We start from the raw sequence: 11638 nt of genomic DNA, 5'->3' as shown, positions 1-11638 counted from the left end.
AGGACCGGCTTTGTGGAAGACAACGTTTCCACTTGAGGGGGTATGGTTTCAGGATGATTCAAACGCATTACATTCAAGCTCACATCCTGCTGTGCCTGGGGATCCTGATAGACCCAGACCCGTACTGGTGGTCTGCGGCCTGGAGGTTGGGGATCGCTGCCCCAGAGGTGTGCGTTTCACACCTGCGCATTTTCGCCCAAACGCACATCTTCCCAGAAGGGAAACTTTCAGACACCGCCCTAGCACCTCCTCTTTAAATTTTAAAACGAAGGCTTAGGCCAATCAATGTTAAAAGTTTCCCGGAACACGGAGCCCCGCCTACAGACACGCCCTCCACCAATCAAGCTGAGGTTTTGCCCCACGCCCTTCCAATCAGAGCCGAGGAAGACGGTCGCTCACGTAAATTACGTAAAGGGAGGGACCAATAAGAGCCGAACTTGTAAACTGGCTCCGCCAATGGTATTGTTTCCTGGAGAGCGCGCGAGCTTTTAGACCAGGATCCCGAGGAGAAGTGAATGGCGCTGGATCCCTGAAGCAAGATTCCAGGGGACAGCCCCGGCCGTCCGGCGGCTGCGCGGCCGACATGGCCTGTTGTCAGCACGTAATGCTGCTGCTGGATACCGCGGGCGGCACCGCCGACCAGAACCTGGCGCGGCGGGCCGCCCTGCGCCTCCTCATCTACCTCAGCTGCCGATTCGGGCTGGCCAGGGTCCGCTGGGCCTTCCGGTTCTTTGACTCTCTGGGGGCGCGGAGCCGGCCCTCCCGCGTGTCTGACTTCCGCGAGCTGGGGGCCCGCTCCTGGGAGGACTTTGAGGAGGAGCTGGAGGCCCGGCTCGGGGATGGCGCCCCCGGCGCCCACCTGCCCGGCCCGGCGCCCAGGGCCGCCCACACGCACGGCGCCCTGATGGAGACGCTGCTGGACTACCAGTGGGACCGGCCCGAGATCACGTCGCCCGCCAAGCCGGTGCTGCGCAGCAGCGGCAGGCGGCTGCTGGACGTGGAGAGCGAGGCCAGGGAGGCCGGGACCGCGCTCGGGGGCTTTGGGAACGCGGTCTTCCTGCTGGCCCCCTGTCCGCACTCTCAGAGGGAGCTGCTGCAGTTCGTGTCCGGCTGCGAGGCTCAGGCGCAGGGCCCACTGCCTGCCGCCAGGCAGCTGATGGAGAAGCTGCTGCCCAAGAGGGTCCAGGAAGGCATGATCGCCCGAAAAATCACCTTGTACTGGGTGGACACCACCGAGAGGTCGCAGGTAAGTCAGATGCAGCGCGCGGTGGTCTCTTGGTGAACCGGACTCGACCATGACACAGGTAGGTAGGCAGGCCCTCGGTACCTACTAAGTCAAAGCGCTGGCGGCGCGAACTCGGCACCTTGTTTCCGCTGAGAATTTCAGTGCCAAGACTCAAACTATTGCATAAAGTAGAAGAAGGGGGCTCAGGGAACGAGCTACGGGGGCAAACGTAGGGAGGGCCCTTGGAGCACAGTGGGGAGAAGTGCGACGGTAACGTGGTTAGGGGGAAGAGGAGGGGAGGGAATAAAGGCGGGCGGATCCCCGGGGACCGGGAGTGGCTGAACCCAGTCCTAAGGGATTTAGGGCAGGATCTGTGGGCTGTTCTCCTTTCCTGCGGCGCCCTTTCAGAGTCCTGGTCGGCACAGGGGCGGGGGTCATCCGTGTGTGCGGCTGGTCCAGGTGTGGGCTGAAATATCTGGGTGCCCAGCCATGGGCCAGACTAGGAAAACGGGGACCTCCTTTCTCGCTTTCTTTTCGGAATTGTATTACAATAGGTGGACACGATCTTTTTTTCCCTCTAACCTTTTGTGTTTTAATTATATTTTATTGCTTATGCTATTACAGGTGTCCTGATTTTTCCCTCTTTCCCCTCCTCCACCCACACCCCCGACTCCCTCAGGCAATTCATGTCCATGGGTCACGAGTGTAAGTTCCTTGGCTGCTCCCTTTCTTTTACTGTGCTTGACAGCCCCGTGGCTTTTCTGTAACTACCTGTTTGTACTTCTTCATCCCCCTCCCATCTGGCAACCATCCAAACGCCCTCTGTATCCATGATTCTGTCTCTGTTCTTCTCATCTGCTGAGTTTGCTTTTTAGATTCAGTTGTTGATAAATAGGTATTTTTTGCCATTTTATTGTTTGTAGTTTTGATCTTTTTCTTAAATAAGTCCCTTTAACATTTCATATATGAGGTGGTGATGATGAACTTCTTTAGTTTTTTCCTTGTCTGGGAAGCTCTTTATCTGCCCTTCCATTCAAATGAAGGGCAGTCTTGGCTGTAGGGGACAGAATTTTTTTAAAGATCTCCTCCAGTTCTGATATGCCACCGTGGGACACGGTGGGTCTTTTCTGAGGCTTCTCACATCTGTTAGGTTGTTGCCCCCAGGAAAACACCTGTCAGGTGTCAGGTAATCTTAAACTTTGCTGTTTATTTTTTTTGTGATGATCTGCCCTTTCTCCTTCAAGAGCCTCTGGCCAGCCACACTGTGGAGGCAGTAGGGAGCCTCACCACCCAGGGAGGAGAGGGAAGGAGAGAAAATGCAGGGTCTGCCTGGCAGGACTCAGTCTGGAAGCTCAGATTCACAGAGGGTGGGGGTGTGGTGGGAGTGGCCAAGCTCAAAGAACTCTGGCAAAGGCACAGGGACCACCGTATGCTTCTGACTTTATGCTTCTGATGTATTCAGTGCCTATTTCTCATGTGTCTGCCGAGTGAGCTAGTGAGCCGAACGGGTGTGGTCCTGCTCTCTTGCAGCTTCTGTGTGGGATACTTAAAAATCCCAAATTTGAAACTACCACTAGGCAATGGCTGTTACCCTACCATATGCATAAAAATGAAAAATTTAACCATACTCCATATATTGCTTGTAGGTTTTCTGTTTGCTGATTCTCTGGCTGAAACAATTTCAACGAATTTTTTGTTTCCCTCTGGCAGAAACTAGGACCCATGGCATCTGACCTTGCTTTTCTATTCTCCCTGGCAGCAGGGAAGGCAGGCCTGGGAACGGCACGTGCTGACTGACTGACTGATCTCACGGCATTTTCCACACTGGCGTGCACCACTGAGCCCACCGTTCCACGATGCCTCATTTATCTGCACTGCATGTGATATTTTCTATTGTGCTCTGATATTTTCTTTTCTTTTTTTCTTTTTTTAATGCTGATTATGAATCACGCAGTTCATTGATCAAAGGATCCATCTAGGACCATCAATGGGTCACAAGCCTCTCGTTCTTTTTTTGAAAAGATTTTATTTATTTGCCCTGGCTGCTGCGGCTCGGTGGATTAAGTGCTGGCCTGCAAGCCGAAGGTCACTGGTTTGATTCCCAGTCAAGGCACGTGCCTGAGTTGCAGGCCAGGTCCATAGGTTTCTCTCACATGTTGATGTTTCTGTCACATGTTGATGTTTCTCTCCTAGTCTTTCTCCCTTCTTTCCACTCTCTCTGAAAATAAGTGAAATCTAAAGAGAAAAAAAAAGCTTTTATTTATTTGTTTTTAGAGAGGTGGAAAGGGAGGGACAAAAAGAAGGAGAAAAATATCTGTGTGAGATAGAAACATGGGTCGGTTGCCTCTTGTACCCGCCCTAACCAGGAACTGAACCCACAACCCAGCACGTGCCCTGACTGCGTAGGGAACCAGCGACCTTTCGCTTTGTGCCCAAAGCACTGAGCCAGAGCGGTCAGGGCACAGCCCTCACTTTAAAAGCACTATCCAAAATAGTCCTAGCCCTGGGTTCTCAAACTGATATTTCATTGTCTTGCTTTGACCTTGGGCACTCTTAGCCCCCTCTGAACATGACTATAATAAAACAGAAAGTTTGACGATGACCTAGCAACTTAGGGTCTCCAGTCATGAGCACCTGTGGAGTAGGAACCCAGCTGCCGATCGTTTTCTAGGGTCGATGTTCCTCCTCCGTGTTCCCGTGGTTCCTGACTGTTGTTATCCTGTGCTGCTGAGTTACATATTCCACCTTATTGCTCCTTTACTCACCCTCCGCCCCAACTATGGGATTCTCCAAGATAGAATATGCCTTGCTGGGTCACGGGCCCTAAAGGTTGCTCAGTAAGAGTTGAATGTGAAGGAGTAAGGCACGGCTTTTACAGAGAAAGCGGGGTCTGAGCTGGATGAAAGTCTGTGCTGTGATTACCCTCCAGCTGGTAAACCAGGAAGGGGAAGGGACAGGCAACAGAATCAGTGGAAACGTGGAAGCACTACGAAATGCGGTGTGTTGAGGAAACCGCAAATGATCCAGTGTGCGCGGAAGCTAGGGTCGAACGTGGGGAAGAGTGCGTTTGGGAAGGATCAGGGCTCTGTGCGGAGGGTTCTGTGGCTGTGCTGGGACGACCGCGCCGTGCAGGTGACGGGCAGCCCTGGGAAGCGTTTGGAGAAGCAGCGTGCTGCTGACACCTGAGCACTTCTTCCAGCCAATCTGCCAAAGGGTGAGGCTGGGCAAAGGCTTCAGGGCTACAAGCAGGCTGACAGGGACCAGAGGGGAGAGGGGAAGGATTCACAGGAACAAGTATAAAGGACACATGGACAAAAACCAAGGCGGGGGGGAGGGGGGAATGGGACTGAGGTGGGAAGCACTGGGGGGTTTGGGATGGGATGGGAGTAAAAGAAAACTGTACTTGAACAATAATTAAATTTTTTAAAAAAAAAGAGGTGATGAGAGCTTCGGTGCAGACAGGATGGAGAGGGCCTGCTTGGGCCCCGCCCAGTGCCGTGGGAGGGTGAGGTGTACCTGCCTGGCTCCCAGGATACCTGACCGTTGCTGTGGGGGACAGGGTTGTTTTATAAGTGCGTCATGGTTTCGTATTCCTTCCGACTCTTAACATTCTGTGGTGTAGCTCCTGGTGATTTGCATTCCTTCTGCTGCTTTTATTTTTATTTTTAAATTTAAAATATATATTTTATTGATTATGCTGTTACAGTTGTCCCACTTTCCCCCTTCACTCCCTGCACACCCCCTCCCACCCACATTCCCTCCCTTTAGTTCATGTCCATGTCTCATATTTACAAGTTCTTTAGCTTCTACCTTTCCCATACTATTCTTTCCCTCCCCGTGTCTATTTTCTACCTACCATCTGTGCTACTTATTCTTTGTACCTTTTCCCCCCTTCTCCTCCCACTCCCCTGTTGCTAACCCCCATGTGATCTCCATTTCTGTGTTTCTGTTCCTGTTGTAGTTGTTTGCTTAGTTTGTTTTTGTTTATATTTTATTTTAAGTGTGGTTGTTAATAATTGTGAGTTTACTGTCATTTTACTGTACATTTTTTTTTATCTTTTTCTTAGATAAGGCTCTTTAACCCCCACAGATGTTTTCAATCAGTAGTTTGAGGCTTTATTTCCTTGTTTGGGGCCCTGGGTTGTGTGGTCCGTCCTGTTCCCCAGTTTCACCTGGTTTATCCGCATGGGAATGTGGGACCGCCGGTCACCAGCCGCCGCCTTGCCATGGATCTTCTCTACTCTGGCTGCCAGTCTCCGCCCCACCTACCAGTCTGGATGAATGTGTCTTTAACTCCTTGGTTGTTGGACTTCCATACAGTTCGATTTTCTGTCAGCTCTGGTTGTTTTTTGGTTTTAAATAGTTGTCCTTCTTTTGGTGGTTGGAGGAGGCACAGTGTGCCTCCCTAAGCCTCCATCTTGGCCAGAAATCTCCCTTCTGTTTTTTGATGGGAAATAGAATTGAAGTGGCATTTTTCCTAAATGGACGCTTTCCTGAAGGTGTGTTGTGTAGTAATTCTATTCTTGGGCTGCACAATAATAGGGTGCTGGCCATTAGCTGTGTTGAGTTCAACACACACACTGATTGTGTCCTTTGATCCTGTAGTGCAGAAATCAACTTTACTTTCTCCTGGATTCCCTTAGCTTCATTTTGAATGTCTCGTTTAGAGTAACTTGAGGTCCTATGTCATTGTATTTCAGTTGCGGGAGTCCCCGGACCACCTCGGGTACTGGGCGGTATGCGAACTGCTCCACCAGGTGGGGGGCGCCATCTTGCCTTCGTACCTGTGGAGCCAGGACGGTGTGAAAGCTGGGGAGTCTCCGCCTGGTGGTGAAACGCAGCTGCCGAGGGAACCCGGCCTCTCCTCGTGGATTTCCACCCTGCCGACCGATTCCACTTTAAACTGTTTGCTCTACAACTCTCCTGAGTACGGAGCCTCATTTCCACGGACAGAAGGAACGTTGTTTCTCCCTGTTGAGGGTAAGCAGATAATGATTTTTCGGGGGTTCCGGTCTCAGTTACTGTCTATCCGTTTCTTCAAGGCGGGCCCACGCTCTCAACTTCTTTAGGATTTCAGGCAGCCCAGCCCCTCAACAAGGGCTTGTGATTAGGTGTCAGCAGAATCGAGGGCGCGCGGGACAGCACGGAGCTCTGGCGCAGCACGTCCACCTGAGAACAATTTAATTGTTCTACTGCCCACCAGCCCCCGGGTAGAAAGAATAAGTGAGTGCTTTCAAAGGGCCTCTCAGCAAAGAAAGACAGTATTGTTCAAGTGCCCAAGCAGACGGGCGGTAAGATTCCCTTGCCTCATAGAAGAGACTATGAACTTAGACCACGGGGAGACCATGACTGATAAGAAATTAGTAAAAAACAAAACAAAAAAAACAAGTTGAGAGTGGCGCTTGTGACCAGGAAGAGCCAGCGTGCGGGACCCTCCTCCATGTGCTTTGTTCACTGCTTGGTGAGCTCATTTCTGAATCGCCGTGTGTTCACACGGAAATGGCATTGTATAGAAAGATGAACACTAAACCATGGTATACATTATGGGCAGGTCAAGGAAATTTTTGTTTAAGCAATTTCATCTTTAGAATGCAATCGCCTCATAAGATATGCTGTGCACTGTGTTTTGTGGATTTCAGAAGTGACATCTTCTTGTTTGTAAGTAGTGAGTCCTGCTTGCATATTTATTTCTAAGTCATGGTTACTAAGATGGCCTGACGCCAGGCCTTGCCCCTGTAATGCTGTTCACGTACAGCTTTTCCTGTTGGGCTCCATGAACTTGCTGTTGGCAACGGGGTGAGGGCTGAGTGTGAACTAAGTAGCAATAATAGTCCCTCAGCTGACTATCTAATTTTTTATTCTTCTCACTGTTAAATCTGTGATTAGTAACCATTTATTACATTATAATGCTGTTGATTACATTAGATCTTCTTCATTTCTCACAGGCAAAGAGATTCAAGAGGCATGGGCGGTCGTCCTGGAGCCCTTGGCCATGCACCAGAGACGTTTTCAGAAACCAGTCCAGATTTTCCTAAAAGGCACGGCCGCCCGGTGGTCCCCGCCGATGAGCAGCACCGTGGGCAGTGACAGCTGGATGCTCCGGAGTCCGGAGCAGCACCCATCAACCCAAAGGGCGCTATTTCAGCAGCTGGTGGACAGGCTGACTGCCGAAGAGTTACATCTGGTAGGTCTCGTCCACGCACGTGCTCAGTCGTTCTTGCCTGAGATCACACTGTAGAGGGAAACGCGAGTGTCTATCATGGGACCCCAGGCACATGGACACAGGCATGTGATGCAGTCTCAGCAGAACAGACGTGTGTAGGTGGTGTCGCCCACCCCACAGCACCACGACGGTGCTCGTCAGTGAAGAGACAGCCTGTGGACGTCCGAGTGCCTGGCGTCCCGCCAAGTGACATTAGACTCACGCAAGGTTAAGGGCTGCGGGCCAAACGCCGAGATCGTGTTAGGGTGGCAAAGTGGGGGGACAGTCGCTCCTCCTCCCCCACCCTCATTATCCGCGTTTGCACTTTCCACGGTCAAATGCAGTCTGAAATAGTAAATGGAACATTCCAGAAATAAGTTTTAAATTGCAGCTGTTCTGGGTCCTGTGATGAGCTCTTGTGCCGTCCTGCCTGGGACGTGGGCCGTCCCTTTGTCCAGCGTCTCTATGCCGCCTACACCCCTGGCCCACTAGGTTAGCAGCCGTCTCAGTGTCACAGCGCCTGCGTTCAGGTGGCCCTCGCTTTACTTAACCACGGCCGCAGGGCGCAAGGCTAGTGGAGCTCACACGTCAGAGAGGCCACAGCGAGGCCGGAGGTGCTCCCTTCAAGTGGACGGGTGCGGACGGTGCAGGACGAGGTGTTGAGAGCGATAAACCACATTCCCCGTAACTTTTGTTAGTGTATTGTTACAATTGTGCTGCTGTATTGTTGCCTGTTAATCTCTTACTGTGTCTAATTTACGAAGTAAACTGTATCACAGGCCTGCATACACAGGAAAAAACGTTGCGTGCGTGCGTGTGTGTGTGTGTGTGTGTGTGTGTAGCATGCAGTGCTGTGTAGTTTCAGGCACCCACTGCAGGGCTCGGAATGCATCTCCCACGGACAGGGGGGGACTTGATACATACCTATCACTTTTTAGTGTATGTGCTGCCGAAGCGAGCACCGTACCTATCACTTTTATGTACAAAATACATTTCATTTTTTAAAAGCCCTACACTGTAAAATTAGATATAATAGTGTCCAATAGTTACACAAACTTAGAAGTGGCTTCTAAAAAGGAATACCTACCCAGGCTTGATTTAAGGGTGATGGTTATTTTTGTTTAATCTTTACTGTATTTTTCCCCATTACCATTTAGTCCCCTTCCACTCCCCGCCCCCTAGCAATCACCACACTCTTGTCTGTGTCCACGACTCTTTTTTCCTTCTTGCTGAAAGGTGATGGCTATTTTTAAACTGCCAACAAATCCCTTGCCTTATTTTGTCTTCTGGCTTTGTGACCCCAGAAGGCTTCTCTCTCCTAGACCGCAGTGTGAGAAATTCTGGAGATGAGCTGGGCGGTCCCTGAGCAGAGGTTCTAAGGCTTCTCTGCCCTGACAGATGGAAGAGCACCGGGAGGGGTGTCGTGCGGCGGGATCGGGGTCAGGTCTCGCCTCTCTGCCCACTGTGCGAGCTGGTTAACCCCACAGCGGCCGTACTGTCTCGTGATTAAGCACGGGTTTGGGATTCATGCACACGTGGCTTCTGCCCCTGGCTAACTGGGCGACCTCGAACTGGTTACTTATTTCTCGGCCTCAGGCCTCCAATAAAATGGGGCAGGAACCGTGTTTGCCTCAGAGTGGCTGGGGGCGCGGTGAGTTACAGCGAGCGCAGAGCGCATGCTCAGTACACACTCCCCGTGGCCCCGGGCTTTCCCGGGTTTGTTCATTGAGGAGTTAGGATTACGTGATCTGTAAATTCAGTTCCAGCGTTGACACCCTTAAGCCCGTCTCTACTCTAGCTTTTTATATGAATAATCGTTGGGAGAGGCTGCTGTTTCTCTTACTGAGTGACTTTCTTTACGCATACATCAGCGACCTTCTCAACTACCTAGAACTTCTCGTGTAGGTTGCCACCGTGGACCCCGGGGACGGCGGGCCGCCCGTCACTGGAGTCATGTCCCCGCTGTCTGCCAGCGCTACAGTTCTCACCGTGTTCCGCACCGAGGAGGCTGGATTTCAAAGACACGTTCTCCAGGCAGTGGTGGCAGAGAGCCCCCAGGATGCAGCGCCCCTCTTCCCCAGTGTGGTGGACGTTGTGGTGAACCGGGCTTGCAACCTGCGGGAAGGCCCCGCCGCCTCCGGTTAGTTCTGAACCGACTACTGGCACCCGGGGCAGTGGTTCGCAGCCACTTCCAGCATCAGGATTTTTCTCACTATGCTCTTGGTAGAGCCCTGATATCTGTTATAAAACAGGTAAAAGCAAACGGTAGTGCTTCAGCCAGTGTAAGTCATGTTTCCTTATAGAAATCCCGAAGTCCTTTTGAGAAGACCAAAGGCTCTGTGAAACCAGGTTGAATCCACAGGCGTAGCACGAAACCTGGTTTTCAGCAAATTTAATGAAGGCTGCACCTACAACTTTGGGGTTCCATCTGCCTTCCAGTGCACGGCATTGTTATTTATGCTAGTAGATAAAAATAAAATGAATGTGATATTCTGCCTACTGAACAGATTTAGGGAGTGCCTGCCATGTGTCAGGCATGGTTCTAGGTGGGGAATACGTCAGTGAACAGAATAGACAAAGGTCTCTGCTGTTGTGGGGTTTGCCATCAGTCCGGGGAGATGGGACAATAAACTGCATAAGGGAGTTACACAGTGTACTTGAAAGTGGTGAGTGCTATATAATAAACAGGGAAAAGGGAATGGAGCACAGTAAAGGGGAGTTGGAGGGCTGCAATTTTATTCTATGAAGGTTTATTTCTAGATGGGAAGGGAAGGTGAAAAGGAGGGGCAGAAACATGAATTGTGGCCTCGTGCACCTCCACCTACTATCGACCCAGCCTGCACTCCAGAAATGTGCCCTGACTGGGAATCGAACCAGCAATCCCTTGGTTTTCAGGCTAGTACTTAATCCACTGAGCCACACCTGCCAGGGCCAGAAGGGGGTAGTTTTAAGCAGCCTTGTTGAAAAGGCAGTATTTGGGCCCAGGCTTCACGGAAGTGGCAGGGAGCGTGGGTTCCTGACAGAGGCCGTGGGCCAGGTGTGCGTTCGCTGTGTCTGAGATGCGGCAGCAAGCATCTGCTCAGTAGCGGGTTTTCGTAGACACACGGGCCTGCCGGAGTTGGTGCAGCTGAAGAAATGCAGTTAATGCCCCTTCATATGTCCTTGGGGAGGAGGCGGTGGGTCCCCGGCAGGGGCCAGTGCGGGACCGCCACTTTGGTTCTCACGCCTCTTTCCCCATCTCTGCTGCTCGCCCTGCAGCGCCTCCCGGTCCAGAGTGGGTCCAGCAGGAGCTCAGCCGCACCGCGCCCTGGACCCCGGCGGTCACCGAGCGCTGGTTTCCCTGCTCCAACCTGAGTGGCGCCAGTTCCAGCTTGACGGAGTCGTTTTGGTAAAGCCTGTTCTTTTCTTCTCTGGGTGTTGACAACTGAGGCCGGAGCTGGGTGTGTGTGTGTGTGTGTGTGTGTGTGTGTGTGTGTGTGTGCGCACGCGCGCGCGCATGCACACTTTAACAGACCACATTTCATGAATGTAGTTCAATAATATGAAAAATGAATTACGTAACTGTGTGGTGCCAGGTTACTGGACTTATGACTCCAGAAACTATATAAGTGTCCACCCACCATGCCGCACCCCTGAGATACACATAAAATAATACTGAATGTCAACTATAATTTACAAAATCTGAAAAAGCAAATTTAAAACCCGTAGGATCGTGTTAGAAACCACTTCTACTGATTAAATGATTTTCAAAGTTAAACAAGTAAATTAAAACTACAAAAGGAGAGTGTTGTTCAGTGGTGTATATCCTGGTTTTATGAGACAAGGGGAGTTCTGGAGAGGACCATCACGAGCGATGGCCACGCAGCGTTGTGAATGCACGTAAATACATTTACGTTCTGTGTATTTCACCAGGTAACAGAACTTGGAAACAATTACAAAAATAAAATGTTCTCCCATGTCATGGTTGTGAGAAAATATTTAGTATTACATCTCTAAAAGTGGGAAATTGCACACTCGTATAATGCAGCTAAATTTATACTTGAAAGAAAATTTATAGACTTACTGTCTTTTAAAGAAGGAAAGTTAAAAATGAATTAGCTAAGTGTCCAACACAGAAAATGATACAAGAGAGGAAACCCAATAACAAAGAAGGAAGGCAGTAGTAAAGACAGAATAACAACGAATCAAACAGGAAACAAACAACAGAACCC

General features: G+C 50.7%; 1 protein-coding gene across 1 annotated transcript in view; it reads left to right on the top strand.

Annotated features, from left to right (window-relative positions):
* Window positions 1–282: 282 nt before the first annotated feature.
* TICRR (TOPBP1 interacting checkpoint and replication regulator) overlaps window positions 283–11638 on the top strand; it is a 31739-nt gene continuing 20383 nt past the window's right edge. Inside the window, exons 1-5 of the mRNA XM_037145032.2 lie at window positions 283–1246; window positions 5926–6205; window positions 7171–7409; window positions 9333–9567; window positions 10686–10815. Coding sequence (XP_037000927.2) covers window positions 584–1246; window positions 5926–6205; window positions 7171–7409; window positions 9333–9567; window positions 10686–10815 — 1547 coding nt within the window. The 5' untranslated portion in view covers window positions 283–583. The remainder of the gene's footprint in view (window positions 1247–5925; window positions 6206–7170; window positions 7410–9332; window positions 9568–10685; window positions 10816–11638) is intronic.

Source organism: Artibeus jamaicensis, unplaced genomic scaffold (assembly GCF_021234435.1).
Source record: "Artibeus jamaicensis isolate MK-2021 breed Jamaican fruit bat unplaced genomic scaffold, CSHL_Jam_final scaffold_612, whole genome shotgun sequence".
Taxonomy (NCBI): Eukaryota; Metazoa; Chordata; class Mammalia; order Chiroptera; family Phyllostomidae; genus Artibeus; species Artibeus jamaicensis.
This window is presented reverse-complemented; position numbering and strand designations above follow the sequence as displayed.